This window comes from Strix uralensis, chromosome 23, assembly GCF_047716275.1.
Source record: "Strix uralensis isolate ZFMK-TIS-50842 chromosome 23, bStrUra1, whole genome shotgun sequence".
Taxonomy (NCBI): Eukaryota; Metazoa; Chordata; class Aves; order Strigiformes; family Strigidae; genus Strix; species Strix uralensis.
The window spans coordinates 6400197-6415987 of NC_133994.1; the positions used below are offsets into that span (position 1 = coordinate 6400197).

The window sequence follows — 15791 nt, forward strand, 5'->3', positions numbered from 1 at the left end:
TTAATGCTTTTAAATATCTTCCAGTTTTCTTCATTGCCTCCAGTTCGTGTGGTATTTGAAGTTACCATGGAAGGTAGCGCTCGGAAGGTGATAACAGTGCGCTCAGCCTTGATGGTGAAAAACAAGCTGGAAACACCAATGGAACTAAGACTAGATAGTCCTTCTGCTCCTGACAGTAAGTGTTGTATATTCCTTCCATACTATGGGGAATCTTTAGCTTTCTCTCCAAGAAGATTCAGCACTGCCTGTAATGGTTAACAACAAAGTAGACTTCCCTGGAGGGGAAATGGGTGATGTTAAGAAGAAAGTGATCAGAAAAGTAAGCCAGAGAACCCAGTAGGATTTTTCTTAGTGTTCAGGTAAACAGGGAAAGCTGAGTCTCTGTAAAGACTGAATCTTATTTCTGTATGTATCATGTTGTATCTTTTAGTGGTATGGAAGTTTTCGGGTGTCAGCATGCAAAGGCAGAGTCTAGAAATATAGTGATACGCTGATAATGTAAGCAAAATGTAATGAAGGAGGTCTTTTTGAAATAAGCATTTTCACTAAAGCATCCAAAGAAAAAGAATTGTAATTACAACAAGATTTTAGTCTGTTTCCAGTTTCAGATTTACACACCTAAATTTGTCTGCTGCCAGATTGTTAACAGGGCTTTAAACAAGGGGTTAGTGTTTGAAACATACATAAAGTAGCTAGTGTTTTATGTTAAAACAAAACGTGTTGCTTCAAAAATTAGAGACTTACTATTTGAAAATTTTATGCTTTTCAGTAAAGGAGCCTGTTTTGAGATGTGTGTTTTCTTCTCTGGTTGCAGAGCCTGTAGTTCTTCCAGCAGTTATGCCAGGAGATTCCTTTGCTATTCCATTACATCTTACATCTTGGCGTTTGCAAGCCAGGCCAAAAGGAATGGGAGTCTTTTTCTGTAAGGCTCCGATTCACTGGACTAATGTTCAGAAGGCAGCAGAAGTATGTAGCAGCAAGCGAGAGTGTCATTCAATGGAGTCTGAAAACAGCCGATTTTTCAGGTAAGTAAGACCAAATTATTTTTCTGTAAGCTGTGTTATCTCCTACTGATAAATGAAATACTGTGAAAGTGACTAACAGGAAATAAAATACTTAGAAATGAAAGCTTCTGCAGTTTAATGGAATGTTTTGTTTGGTCTCTTGAATAATGGGAAACGTTGAAGCATAACTGCTGTATTTCTGCAAGGCTCCTTGAAGCCCCTTTGACAGTGCCTGTTAGCGAATGTCTGAGAACACAAAGTAAGCACACTATTAGTATTTATTGTAAAAAAGAAAAGCTCAGAAAATAGAGTATGGTCTTATGTTAAATTATCTAGTCTGTCTCACTGAGAATAATGAGTGGTTTGCTCATTCTTTGTCCTGAATGTCCTGTACTCTGTTCTAAGCCCCAAAATACCACTGCATAGTGAGGATTTAATGGAATTTTGTGGTTACCTGCTATGATGGATTTAGGGATACTCTCAACTTAGGAAATACTGGAATAGAGATTATTGAAGTTGTTTCAGGAAATGACTTTTGCATACTCTGTAGTTACTGCTTTGTGTCAGTTCCATAGTTCATTTCTTAATATGCTGGTTTTGAACATATCACAGGGAGGAAAATTATTTAAAATTAAGGTTTACTTAATTATTTTACTTAACTAATGAAAAACTGAAGTGTCAGGTGGCCAAAGCAAGGATATATCTACTGGGAAGAAGGACACATTCAGCATTTATGTTTAAGAACATGATTATAGTTTAATAGTTAAAACTTCTTTTTAGTTACAGTTAATAACATGGTTCTGTGAGTTTATGGAAGTTGATTTTAAAGTTGATATTCTGTAAAAGCAATTTTCTCATAGGTCTCTGAACAATTTGAGTGTCTAAATTAATTCTTTGATTAAAATCAGGAAACTCCTGTTGTCTTAATGTTAGGCATAAATACAAAATATTTTATAATTAAACTCTAAAGGGATTATGTGGAGAACAATTCGAAATGCTGTTTTTGCTATCAGTCCTGAAGTTACAGCATGTTGTGAGATTTAGTGCAGTACACAAAGATTCAGTTATTATATTATTAATATTATTATATTAATTGACTTCTTCTCATATACTTCTGCCTTCACAGGTTTTGTGTGGCTATAAAGAAAGAAAATTATCCGGATTACATGCCTTCCAACATATTTTCTGACAGTGCTAAACAGATTTTCAGACAGCCTGGGCATAGTATTTATCTCTTGCCAACAGTGGTAATCTGTAACTTGCTACCTTGTGAACTCGAGTTTTATGTTAAAGGAATGCCAATTAATGGGACATTAAAACCTGGTAAAGAGGCAGCATTGCACACAGCTGATACATCTCAGAACATTGAGCTTGGTAAGGTTCTTTTTCAGATACCACTTTCTGATCCTCCAAGAGGAGTACCTCAGTATAACTGTTTCTTGTGCAAGGAGATATGGTGCAAGAATGGAAAAATTTAAAAAAATGAAAACATTTATATGATTATTTCATTGGGTTGCAGGGCTGCTTATAGTTAATAACAAACTGCATGCATCCAAAAAAGATACTAATATTGCTATCATTCTCCCAAATCTGTCAGCTGCTTGGTCTGTTCCTTACTTGTCTCTTTTCTCATTTTCCTGAGAGTGGAAACATTGGAAACTGGAGAAAACAGTGATAAAGAAGGGAATAAATAAGTTCTCAAAATTTTGGGTGTTTTTGCTGTTTTCTTTCTGACAGAAAAATTTGTTGTTGAGAGTGTGTGTGGAATTATTCAACACTGGCTGGACTTCTGATGCCTAAAGCAGTAATTAGCCCTAAGCAGAGTTCTTTACAGAACTTTTTTTGCTGCTTGTGACTTAAATTGAGGCATTTCTTTATGAGTTCAGAGGTCACTACATTGGGCAGATTTAAAAATTAATTTGGGTAAGCGATATGAAATCATAGAATCACAGGATGGGTTGGGTTGGAAGGGACCTTAAAGATCATCCAGTCCCACCCCCCTGCCACAGCCCGGGTTGCCCAAAGCCCCGTCCAACCTGGCCTTGAACCCTTCCAGGGAGGGGGCAGCCACAGCTTCTCTGGGCAACCTGTGCCAGTGTCTCTCCACCCTCACAGGGAAGAATTTCTTCCTCCTATCTAATCTAAATCTCCCCTCTTTCAGTTTAACACCATTCCCCCTGTCCTATCCCTACACCCCCTGATCAAGAGTCCCTCCCCCCTTTCCTGTAGCCCCTTTAAGTCCTGGGAGGCCACTCTAAGGTCTCCCTGGAGCCTTCTCTTCTCCAGCTGAACCCCCCCAACTCTCTCAGCCTGTCCTCACAGGGGGTGCTCCAGCCCCCCGAGCATCTTTGTGGCCTCCTCTGGCCCCGCTTGAGCAGGTCCGTGTCCTTCTGATGTTGGTGCCCCCAGAGCTGGACCCAGCACTGCAGGGGGGTCTCATGAGAGCGGAGCAGAGGGGGAGAATCCCCCCCCCCCCCCCCCTGCTGGCCACACTGCTCTGGATGCAGCCCAGCACACGGGCGGCTTTCTGGGCTGTGAGCGCACGTTGCTGGCTCACAGTCAGTTTTCCACCCACTAACACCCCAAAGTCCTTCTCCATGGGGAATATATAAATATATAAATATTTTGAAAAATCATGCCATATGAAACACCAACCTGTATGCTTATCAGAAACTAATGTTTCTGTCTGAGTGATGTTTGGTTTTATTTTGCTTTCTTTTGTTTTTGTAGGGGTATTGCTAGAAAACTTCCCCATCTGCAAAGAGCTGTTGATTCCTCCTGGGACACAAAACTATATGGTGCGGATGCGACTGTATGATGTCAACAAACGACTGCTGAATTTGACCATAAGGATTGTATGTCGTGCTGAAGGTTCTCTAAAAATACTGATTTTAGCACCATATTGGTTAATCAACAAAACAGGTAAGTTTACAGTAATTTCCTTCATAACTGTAATCATGAACTGGGAAATAAAGATGTCATGCAGTGTTTTGATTTCCTTTCTAGCCAGACAGAGCATTTAAACACTGCTTAAGCAGAATTAAAGTTGCAGGAATTTTGGGGGTTTTTTTACATTGTCTGCAGCTATTTTTTGATAAATGTTACAGCAGATAACTTAGACATTTTAGTTGCTATATTGCAGATTTTCAAACATGAGCTATTGTACCTTTAAGTAAATCAACATAGATTAAATCACTGTTAAAATTGTGGTTTTCAAAGACTGAAATGCCTTCAGATAGCAACAGGTCTAAATTGCAGCTAATTATGTTAACATCCATTGGCACTTTCAGAGCTGCAACTCCTCTAATGCATGGACCCGACTCCATGGCTGGCAGCTGTTAATAGGTCTAGCTGTTAAACAGGTTAGACAGACAATGAGAGGGAGAATGCATGCAGACTAATGGCTACTATTACAACCAAAATCCTTTAGGTTGTTCCTCAATTTGAAGTAGTTTTTACCTCTCAGTTTAATTTGTGCAAAGGTGAAGATTGACACTCCCTTTTCTGTGTTTACTTAAAGGATTACCACTTATCTTCAGACAAGATAATGCAAAAACAGATGCTGCTGGTCAGTTTGAAGAACACGAGCTTGCTAGAAGCCTCAGCCCACTTCTATTCTGTTATGCTGATAAAGAACAGCCAACCTTGTAAGTAATACCACAAGGAGAGCAGACAGGAGGAACCTTACAAAGTATGAAAGTAATTTGCAGAGGTGCTGATATATTAGTATGAATATAATGTAGGAAAAGTCTTTCCCTATTGAGATGACCTGTTAGGTTATTAAATTTCTAAATACTGAAATAAGCATATTGTATCTTTAGATACTTAAAACTCCTTGGTTGGCTAATTCTGTTGTGTCTGCAGGCTGCTTTGGTTTTATTTTGCATGCTTTGAACTCATGCTCTTGTAAGAAAAAGAAAAACCTTTTTGAAGAGCTTAAGGAGTTGTATAAATTACTTTGTTACCACTAAAAAACCCCACTCCGCACCCCTAACGCTAAACTCTGAGTGTTAATAGAGAAGTAGTAGCAGTCACTCAGTAGAAAGTCCACATGCAGAAGAGCTATTCTGATTCTGATGTAAAAGAAAATGGCAGCATTTTGGAAGGGAAACTTCTCAGCTATTTTAACTGGCATCAAGGAGAGAACTTGCTTTTTGCATGAAGATCAGAAATAACAACATGATTTTAAATAAATTTTTCTGAAATATTCTGGTATTTTTGCTCAAATGAACAACAATTAAATTTATTGCAAAAATTTATTCCAAACTTTTTTTTTTTATTCTTTCAAAGAAAAAAGACACACAAATGTTTTTGTGGTTAATCAGTCTGAAAATTACCAAGTCTTTTACATGACATGGTCACTGAATCTTGACCAATATGTTTAAAGGAGCTTATGGCAGAAATGCAGAATGATTACTTAAGAGATTTATCGTGGCTTCTAATGCTTTTATATTAAAACACAGGTGTTCTTTTTGTATCTGGGTATGTGTCTGATCATCAGCATTGTGTTGATATCTGATCCTTCATTTAAATGAGTAAATCTTTGTGTTTTCTACTTACCTCTAGTTGTACAATGCGGGTTGGAAAGGGAATCCATCCTGACGGCATGCCTGGCTGGTGCCAGGGTTTCTCCCTGGATGGCGGTAGTGGTGTCAGAGCGCTTAAGGTCATCCAACATGGAAACAGGCCAGGCCTCATTTATAACATCGGTATGTGTTCATAGGAACATCTGAAAAACACTGGAGAACTTGGCAAGGCATGATATCAGTGACACCAAAAACGGAACAAAACCATTGTTAAAGGTTTTTCAGAGTCCAGAGAAAATTATTAAACAAGAAATAGTATTCTAAGTCTTTTTACATCTTTATTTTGAATTTCATTAGCTTAAAAATCAGGTTTTAGTTATTTTTATTTTTACATTTCATCACTGTTAATAACTGCGTTTACAAACTGTTCTTTCTCTTTCTGTGTCTTTATTCCCCTGTATGTTACTTCTAAGTACATTTGAAATCCCACCTCATTACTGTCTTTGATTATTTTGAGTGTCTATATACTGTGACTGTTCAGCCATGTGTTACTTCTGTGGGTTTTGCTTTGTGGTGCCTCTGTAGGCTGATGTAGAGGAGTGCAACTTCTGTCTTCCTTGCGCTCCTAGTGTACATAAAGTACAATTTTCTCAGAAGCTTTTAGTTTTTAATTAAACGACAGTTTGGAAAATACTCCACAGTGATTTTTGAGGAATTTTTCATATGTTTAAAAGTGGAATAATTAATGGGAAATAGTTTGCATTTTTTTTATCTTCAGTGCTTATGATCTCTAAGTTGTACTTGAGAAACAGAGGGTAACATATGGCATAAAATTACATTTACTGTTTAAAATAATGTTTCAAAATACGGCAGTGGTATGGCAGAAACAGTGCATCTCAGGAACCCAAGAAAAAGGACTTCAGTGGTGTGAAATATATTGTGGCAGGTGTCTTTTGTTTTCTCTTGTAAATAATAGCTTTGTTTTTAACTTGTTTTTATTACTAGGTATTGACGTTAAAAAAGGCAGAGGCCGTTACATTGACACATGCATGGTAACATTTGCACCTCGTTACCTATTGGATAATAAATCAACCTACAAACTTGCCTTTGTTCAGCGGGAATTTGCCAGAGGTCGGGTAAGGTGCTTCCTTTTCATTACTTGTTATTACAATGCCTGTAGTTAGTCACAGCATCTTCTCACCAAAAAGAACACAGGTGTTATACTTGAAAGTATTATTGGCTGATTATGAGGATCTTTATTCTAATACCAGCATCCACCTAGCAGAATAATTGCTGTGTTTGTATGTGGGAGGTATATAGAGGAATACTGTATTTTTTTAATACCTGTAGGATATGTATTTCCCAATTTCTATTACTAGGGAACATCCAATCCTGATGGCTATATCTCCACACTTCCTGGCTCCAGCGTCGTGTTCCACTGGCCACGTAACGATTATGATCAGCTATTATGTGTGAGACTAATGGATGTCCCAAACTGCATTTGGTCTGGGGGCTTTGAGGTCAACAAAAATAACTCGTTCCATATTAATATGAGGTAGCTATTACATATACATCTTCTGTCACATGCTTCCATTTTGTGATAGAAGCAGCTGTTTAACACTTATGACTGCGAGTAACACAGATCAGAAGCCTGCCTCTCTTGACCTTGTTTGTTCTTGTTCAGGGACACCCTGGGAAAATGTTACTTCTTAAGAGTAGAAATTACTCTTCAAGGAGCCACATACCGCATTGCGTTCAGTGACACAGATCAGTTACCGCCACCTTTCCGCATAGACAATTTCTCCAAGGTAAAAGACCAAAAAATCACATTGTTTTTCTTTTATTTTTTAGTAAAAAAGATAAGTAGAGGTTCTATTATATTTGTTAGAAGAGGGAGCTGACTAGCTTGTATAATGAAATAAAATGAAAGTACATGAAAAGTCTTACAAGGAAGAGCATTATTACTGGTGAGAAAATTGTGCTGGAGTGATAGATTGTAATCTGTTCTGTGTTACTTTCAGCACTAGAATAACCTGTAGAAAGAATCTGGGCTATTGCTGCCATTTCTTTTCTTTCTGTCTTTGGGCTTCCATGTCAGTGATTGTAAAAATCGGAGAATTTACTTCACATATTTTACAGTAACTTGCTGACTGCCTTGTGATCAGAGCAGGAGATGGAGCTCTTAATAGTTATTAGTTCTTATTCTGGATTTTGGTACTGAACTGTTAAATAAAACTGGGCAAGTCCTAATTTTGATTGGGAGGGTTTGAGATGGTACTGTGGGACTGAAGACATTTTGAACCATGGATGACAGATCAAAGCAAAGATGACATTTCTCATCCCTTTGAGACTGTCTTTAATTGAGACCTGAATGGAAGAAAATGCATCTGAAACCACTGAGGCGGGGAGTGAGCTGAACGTGTTTCAGTAATCAACTTCTGAATAAATGAACAAATGATAGCAAAAAATCTGATTAACAATTTCTGTGTGAAACCAAATCCTCTTTCATAACTGTTACAGGTCCCAGTTGTTTTTAATCAGCATGGTGTTGTTGAGCCAAGGCTGTACACTGAAGTGAAGCCCATGACCTCTCTGGATTATGCATGGGATGAACCTGTTCTACCACCTTTTATAATGCTGACAGTAAAAGGGGCAGGCTCCTCAGAAATCGTCTGTAGCATGAATGACTTCCAAGATACCAATCAGCTTTACTATGAAAACTTCATTTATATTGCTGCTACATACACTTTCTCAGGGTAATTCTTTATATATTAGATGAAAATATTTTGAATGTTCATGGTGTTTTTTAGGCTTTACATTAATATTCCGTTAATGGTTGCCATTTAAAAGTTTTTCAAATGCAGGTAAACTTTTGTCAACTTTGTAGCTAGCAAAAGAAACGCCAAAATTCAGAAGTTGAGTTTGGCAGTTGGTAGGCTGTGTATCTTACCTAGTGTGATCATGGTAATTTAGCTTTATAGATGCAGCTTGCCTTCATTTATTTTATCGCCTAGTGAGAAAGATTTAGCGTATGTCATCTGCTGTGACTCCACTGTCTGATCCTAGAAGAGCAGGGATGTTTAAAGGTCATGTCTGGGGGCTTAATTTCCTTTGGTGTGTGAAGAACACTTGCCTACAGGACATACCTATTTATGACATATCTGTGAATTTTAAACTTGCACTAGTTTATATGCTATTGAAAACAGCTAGAGGAGATTCATAAATGCTTTGTTGCTTTCCTCAATATAAGGTAGAAAATTTTCTTTGGAATTCATATGCTTTGCCTATGAAGTTCCTAGTTGCAGTGAGAAATCAAAGCCCCTTTTAAGAAGGTGTTCAAATTGACAGCTTACACTGGTAGTTCCAAAAATAAGAAGAGCGGAAAAAAAACCAGTATAAATTTTTGTCTGATTGGCTATATTGGAAGCTTAAGCTTCCTCAGTTGGATTTTGGTACAGGTCTAATTCAGTTTACAGAAGAAGCATCTACTCTGAATAAACATGATGATGTTTTCTTGGTGTTCTAGTATACAGGAGCCAAGTGTAAGACCAGTTGCTTCAAATAAGGATGCTGCATATGCAGAGCTTGTCCTTGATGTTTCTCCAAAGACTCAACGAGTTGTATTGAAAAAGAAGGTACCAAGACTCGTTTGATTTTATTAAAATACTGTTGCTATGTGCTGAAGTAAAATCATATGCTGGGAGAAGGAAAAAAAAAATAAATCCCAAAACGTTTTTGTGGTAACTTTTTAAATGGTGGAGACAGACTCCACTGAAAGTGACAGGTTATTGCAGTTCAGGTTACCTGAATTATGGTGGTGCTTCCGTATAAGATTTTTACAGGGGGTAAGGTTGACAGAAAAGGAAATTGGAATGAAAGTAGTAAGGATCGTTGTAAATGCCTCATAAGACCACCAAGTTGTGTGTTGGATGTTCCAGTGAAGTTACAAGGCAGGGCATGCTTCCTTTTTGGTTGCAGTGTAAGATAAGTCTTCTGTTTCTGGAGCTCTTAAGAAACAGAAACTGTATTTAAATATTGCTGAGATTAAAAATAGCTTGTAAATACAGCTCTGCATCTAACAGTGCTAATGTAGGATACATACTCATTGAATATCAGAGTTGAATTATTAGAAGTTTTTATACAAGCTAGTTCCTAATTCTAATTCAGGGCTCTTTACAAGTCATTCTAAGAATTATAATTCATTTGATCACAAAACAGAACAGAAATACTTGCTCTGTACTGCTGTGTTCATTTAAATGTTGAGTTTTTATGCAACAGGAGCCAGGAAAACGATCCCAGCTTTGGAGAATGACGGACACAGGAGTGCTTTGCCATGAAGGTTCTTCAGTTCCTCATAACCCCCATAAACCTTCTCCTCGATCTGTGGACTCTTGCATGATTTTAGATATTGCAGGCCTGGCAGCTGTCACAGATAACAGGTATTGCTCATACAATTTCTCAGGAAACTGATGTAGATTCTAACCATGTGTTTGAAAGCCTACTTAATGTGATATTCTCTGAATAAGAAAATAAATTATTCTGACGGCATGTGGAAGAGCTAGATTTTGTCTGTCTTCATGAACAGACCTCATGATCACTTTTGTGACTTGGAAATACTTCTAAAAGCATGACTAATGTGGTTTCAGCAGCAGATTGTTGAAAGAGCACTTCAGAAGTGAGCTTAGGAAAATGAGCTTGAGCGAAGTTAGAGTGTTTGCCATTGACACATCTGAAGAGTAAAACTGGCAAGTTGTAATCCTCTGACTATTGGGTGGCATGCTTTCGTTGCAGGTACGAGCCCCTCATGTTGAGAAAGCCCGATCGACGGCGCAGTACTACCCAGACATGGAGTTTTCGTGATGGAAAGTTGACCTGTGGTATTCATGGACTTGTTGTCCAGGTCAGTACTGATTATATGTTGAACTTGTTTTAACTGTTGCTGGTATAGATGGCAGAGCCATTTGGGCTTACCGTTGAAGTGAACTAAAAGCTTTAAGGCCAAAGTTCAGAATACAGAGGCAACCAGACTTGCACATGGTTTAAAATCATGTTTGAATGTTCTTACCAATTTCAAATAATTAAACGTCTTGCACTATTAATTTTAAAGTAAATAATTAGAAAATTAATAGTACGTCATTGTTGAAAATGAACAATATAGTAATAAAGAGAGTAAAGAGAGGAAAAGTAAAGAAAAAAAAGAGTAAAGAGAGGAAAAAAGAGTAAAGAGAGGAGAGTAAAATACACTTTTAAATTACTGTATGTAAATAGTTATCTGAAGCCTTTGCCTATCACTTAATTTTTTTTTTCCCCTTACTCTTCTCTCTTTCTCCAGGCAAAGGGAGGAATACTAGGTCTTCATGATGGAGCAGAAGTTGTTCTTGGTCCTGATACTTCACTTGAACTTTTGGGGCCAGTTCCACCTGAACAGCAGTTCATAAACCAGAAGATGAGACCCGGGTCAGGTGTACTAGCTGTTAGAGTCATCCCAGATGGGCCAACTAGAGTTCTACAGGTGAAAGTCCTTCATTAACTAGAATCTAATTTCATTATTTTCTTGTACTTGAAATACCTCTTTCTGTATTGCATCTCTAAACTCTTACAAAAAGTTACCTTTATAATGATATGAAGGGGGAGGGGAATATCATAAAACGGAAATAACTACAACAGAAGTTCTCATTGTATTATTTTTCTAAAAAGATGATTTTATAAGGTAGGACAATTTTAAATAGGAATTATTTTATAAATAGGAAAGTGATCATTGTAGTAATTTATTGTAGTAAGTGATCATTGTAGTAATGTATTTGTTTATCAGATAACGGATTTTAACCAACGTAGAAGTGATCGTTGGTCCAGTGAAGGAGATGAACTTCCAGTTACAGAACAAGATCTACGCAAGTTAAAAAATCCAGATACAGAGCAGGAATTAGAAGTAAGATATTACCAGTATTATCTGTCTCTTCTATTTATCATTTCCCTTTCTGGATTTTAGAGGGGCTTGGTGGGGTTGGTTGTTAACTTTTCCTCATGATGACCTCTTGTTATGAACTTGTACATTTTCCTGCTAAAAATCCTCATTCTTAGAAGTTGCATTTATGTGTCTTAGTACGTCTTTATTCAAAGACTAATTGTCAATGAGCTGTTCAGCCTCTTGGGAGCTGAATCTAAAAAAATAACTTCTTTGCAGAAGTACGTATTCAGTATCACAGGTTTTTACCAGTGTTGGTTTGTTAGTGGGTTTTATTTTTTTCCTCTTCAAATACTGTTTTTTTCAGGTGCTTGTGAAACTGGAAGGTGGAATAGGATTGTCTTTGGTCAACAAAGTTCCTGAAGAGCTAGTATTTGCAAGCCTCACAAGAATTAATGTCCACTACACACAACTGTCAACAAGTCAGATGCTAGAGCTCAGTGTGCAAGACATACAGGTATTTGTCATTTTAAAACAAATTTATTTGTTCATGGGTCTTCTGCGGTTTTTGTGGTCATAATAGGTTTGAAAAATGTTTAGAGCTGTTACTGAGATTTCAATTCCTAAGTATCATAGAAGTTTTGATTAGCATTGGTGTTTCCTTTTTTCATTGTTCTTTCCTTAGTAATAGTTTAGACAATGATATCTTGTATTTCATGCCATTGATTTCTATTAGGCAAGTTAGAATCTTTTTTATTTTATAAACAGGTCAAACTGAGATTTTTCTCCCTTCCTGGTTCTTGGTTCTTTGTCATTACATAAGGAAAAAGCAGCCATTGAAAGCAGGAGTCCTAATGCTGGTAGTACCACAGTATAAATCATAGAATCGTAGACAAATAAGATAAATACAAACCTCTTATATTTTTTTCCAACTGGATTTTGTTTTTAACTTCGCAGAATTTTGCCTTAACCTCTGTTTTCAGTTCAGTCTTTGAAATTCAGAATTCACAAGTTAAACAGAAGACTGTAAAAACTGGTTTTATTCTACTAAAAATCTCCTCTAAATTATTGGTATTCTGTTCCAATATGTAAGATTTCCTTGGAAGGGGAATTGTAGATTATACGAGATAAATGGATACTTACATGCATCAGTCAAACTGAAATGCAGGAGTAGCTTAATTCTGCTGTTGCTTAATATTTTTGGCTGTGTTTTTTGAAAAAAGAAAAAAAAAATCACAGAAAACATAGCAATTTTGTTACAGGTTTTGTTTGTTGGTAATTATAACCATTTTTTTTTTTTTAAATGGAGGACATTTCTGAATATTTTTGTTGTCTGCCTTGTTCACTCTGTAGGTGGACAACCAGCTTATTGGCACCACACAGCCTTTTATGCTCTTTCTGACACCTAAGATGAGTGAAAATGAACCTGTGGAGACTGGTCCTGCTGTGCAAGTAAATGCAATGAAATTTCCCAGTAAAAATGCACTGACTGATATATACAAGGTAAACTACATTCTTTTGATTGTGCCATGCTGTTTAAATGACCTTTCCTGTTTCTAGTTTTTAATAGTAATGTGAATTAAATAATTTGTGAAATACACTTTATTGAATTAATACTGAGGCTTAAAGGACACAATATCCACCTTCTCGTGTTCATAGTGTTTAAAGCTACAGTACAGTGATGAACAGGATAATAAATATGTTTAAAAATATAACAAATGAGGCCAGACCCCTGTTTGTTCCTGTCTGTGACCTTACTTCTCAAGCCAGTTATTCTCCACTCAGAATTGATAGGTACCTTTTAGTAGCACAGGAACTGGAATATCTATGCTGTGCTTTTCATGAGTTGTGTACGAGGTTATTACTTCTCTCTGGTAAGCTTTTACCTTGTAGCATAAACCCTCTCTGTGTACTGCAGCTGTTTGGAAATGTTGTTTGGAAATTTATCCACCAACTGTGGTATGCATTGTGAGGGCAAAACTGAGTTGGTTATCAAGACCTGTTTTCTCACTTGGAATCTTCACCCATGTATTTTGACACGATTTTGAAAAAACGCTGATTTTGGTGTTGGAAAACGGCTAAGCATCAGATTCTGAAGTGTTAGTATTAGGTAATGAAGCACAATACCTCCCAAAGAATTGAAAAAATCATCATTAGTTGTAGGTAACTTTGTGAAGAAAACTACCAAAGACCCTTGAAGGTGGGGTTCTTACTACAAATCCATTCCAGTGGAAATACTCCATTGAAGTAGAACATGTTGTCCTGTTTAATGGCTTACATGGATTATACCTCTAGTGTTAATACTGTAAACTGAGACTTTTTTATCTTCATAGCATCTGATGATCACTGCTCGAAAGTTCACAGTTCAAATTGAGGAGAAACTACTTCTGAAGCTATTGAGTTTCTTTGGCTATGATCAGTCTGAATCAGGTATAGTATAAAATTACAAAGACCAGTTTTACAAGGTACAGGGGTATTATGATCTTTGCATATAAAATAAGTTCATAACGCCTAGCAAACTCTTAGCTGCCTGAAGACTTCCACTGTTGAACAGAAAGCTGGAAAGCTAATGTCTCAGTGGCCCCTAGAGAGCTGTTCATGTACATTGTGCTTCTTGCAGTATTCAGGTAGTGACCGATGTAACATGCTGTTGTCCAGTACATGGTGGCTGAGCTGAGCCTCTGTGGGAAGGAGTTTAGTATTCATCTTAAGTGCCTGTATCTGGATTCATCTAAATTGGCATAAAAGAAACTGTGTTATTAATTTAGCAAACCACTTTGTTTAGTAATGTCTGTTTATTTAAACCCAAGGCTAGAAATGGGATCTCTGTTCATTTGTTCCTTGGGCAGTTCCTCTTGCTTCACTGAAGGAAAGTTTTGGCTGTCTGACCTTTTAGTTGTGGCATCCATACCCCTGGCTTTAACTGTAATATAAGTTTTCTTCCATTCAGTGAGGCAAGACAGAGCTCTTGAATCTTTTAATCTCATAGATGTTGTACTAATCCTTCTGGTGGGTTTTTTTTTTGTACTTTTTATTTGTACTTTTGAAACTTCCTGAAATGTCTGTTTCAGAGTGGCAACTGAAAAAGTCACTTTTATTATGCCGTAGGGTGTGTAGGGTTATATAATAAAATAACTGTTGGCATGATTCCAAATGGGGACAAGCCTATGAATGATGCTCAAGAGTTCTGTGTCTTGCTAATCCACAGTATCTTCTGAAAAAATTAGTATTATGTTTCACAGGGGATTTAAAGACTTTAAATTTGTAGTCATAAAGAAGAAATAAAGATTCTGAGTTTTGCTTTTATGCTCTTTCCTAATCTGTCTTTTGGTTTGCTTTACCCTGATGTTTTTGCTGTTTTTTTGTTTCCTTACTTACTGTACATGCTTTGTAGTTTATCCCCTGATACTGATGATGTCATCCAAGATTCAGACATTTTGTCATTTACATTCAACATGTTTGTCATTTACATTGAACCTGAGTTCATAAGACTTTGCTGTCTTTCATCTTTCCCTCTGCCTTCTCACACCACCAAGATGCTCTTACAAATAACATATGAACCTGTTAGTGTCAACCAAATTTGGGTCACTCTGTACGTAAATTGATTTATTTGTCTTCCGTATAAGCATTTTATCCATTCTGTAGTGCTAATTGAGAAGATTTTCAACTTTGCTTGCTTTGTACATTATATTGATAGTTGAGTGTGTAAGGAAGTATAGAGAAAGTAGAGAGAGGAAAACATTGTAAGACCATGACTACACAGTAGGAAACATTGCATAGTTATGTTTGTATCTTCTTGTTTCTGTATATTGACAAAGATAAATTAGAAGTGAGATTAAAAGCTCAAGTAACTTAAACTATGCACTTAGACGACTTTTTTATCTAGCTACAAATGCATTCAGGTTTTTGAGATGCAGGCAGATCTGAAAAAAAAATCTTGAGCCTCAGAGGTCAACTTCATGTCATAAGGCATGAGTAATTTTGCTGGCTACACTAGCAGTCACACATACTTTTTATTTGTACAGAGAGGCTTAACTCTTTACAGAGTATGCATTCATAACCCCATATTTATTGATATATAATCCATTCTGATTCCTATGTTTTGTCTGTATGCAGAGGTTGAGAAGTATGATGAAAACCTCCATGAAAAGGTTGTTGAACAAGGTGGAGGACAAAAGCGATACTACTTTGAAAATCTGAAAATTAGTGTGCCTCAAATAAAGTTGAGTGTCTTCACTTCCAACAAGCTACCTTTGGATCTAAAGGTACATGAATGCATTCCAGAGTATGCTTCTGAGTAAAGAGATTCTATTGGAGGAGGAAGAGGGAACAGAAGCTTTAATTTACTGCTATTAA

The 15791-nt window shown here is 36.9% G+C and overlaps 1 protein-coding gene across 10 annotated transcripts in view; it reads left to right on the forward strand.

The window, feature by feature from the left end:
- VPS13D (vacuolar protein sorting 13 homolog D) overlaps positions 1 to 15791 on the forward strand; it is a 108718-nt gene that overhangs the window by 47735 nt on the left and 45192 nt on the right. For all 10 annotated transcript variants that reach the window (XM_074893071.1, XM_074893078.1, XM_074893073.1 and 7 more), the window contains 19 exons: positions 25 to 175; positions 815 to 1025; positions 2131 to 2378; positions 3735 to 3926; positions 4525 to 4651; positions 5571 to 5713; positions 6536 to 6666; positions 6910 to 7085; positions 7215 to 7338; positions 8051 to 8286; positions 9057 to 9165; positions 9809 to 9969; positions 10322 to 10430; positions 10863 to 11042; positions 11343 to 11459; positions 11803 to 11952; positions 12789 to 12938; positions 13769 to 13865; positions 15552 to 15700. In XM_074893071.1, coding sequence (XP_074749172.1) covers positions 25 to 175; positions 815 to 1025; positions 2131 to 2378; positions 3735 to 3926; positions 4525 to 4651; positions 5571 to 5713; positions 6536 to 6666; positions 6910 to 7085; positions 7215 to 7338; positions 8051 to 8286; positions 9057 to 9165; positions 9809 to 9969; positions 10322 to 10430; positions 10863 to 11042; positions 11343 to 11459; positions 11803 to 11952; positions 12789 to 12938; positions 13769 to 13865; positions 15552 to 15700 — 2961 coding nt within the window. The remainder of the gene's footprint in view (positions 1 to 24; positions 176 to 814; positions 1026 to 2130; positions 2379 to 3734; positions 3927 to 4524; positions 4652 to 5570; positions 5714 to 6535; positions 6667 to 6909; positions 7086 to 7214; positions 7339 to 8050; positions 8287 to 9056; positions 9166 to 9808; positions 9970 to 10321; positions 10431 to 10862; positions 11043 to 11342; positions 11460 to 11802; positions 11953 to 12788; positions 12939 to 13768; positions 13866 to 15551; positions 15701 to 15791) is intronic.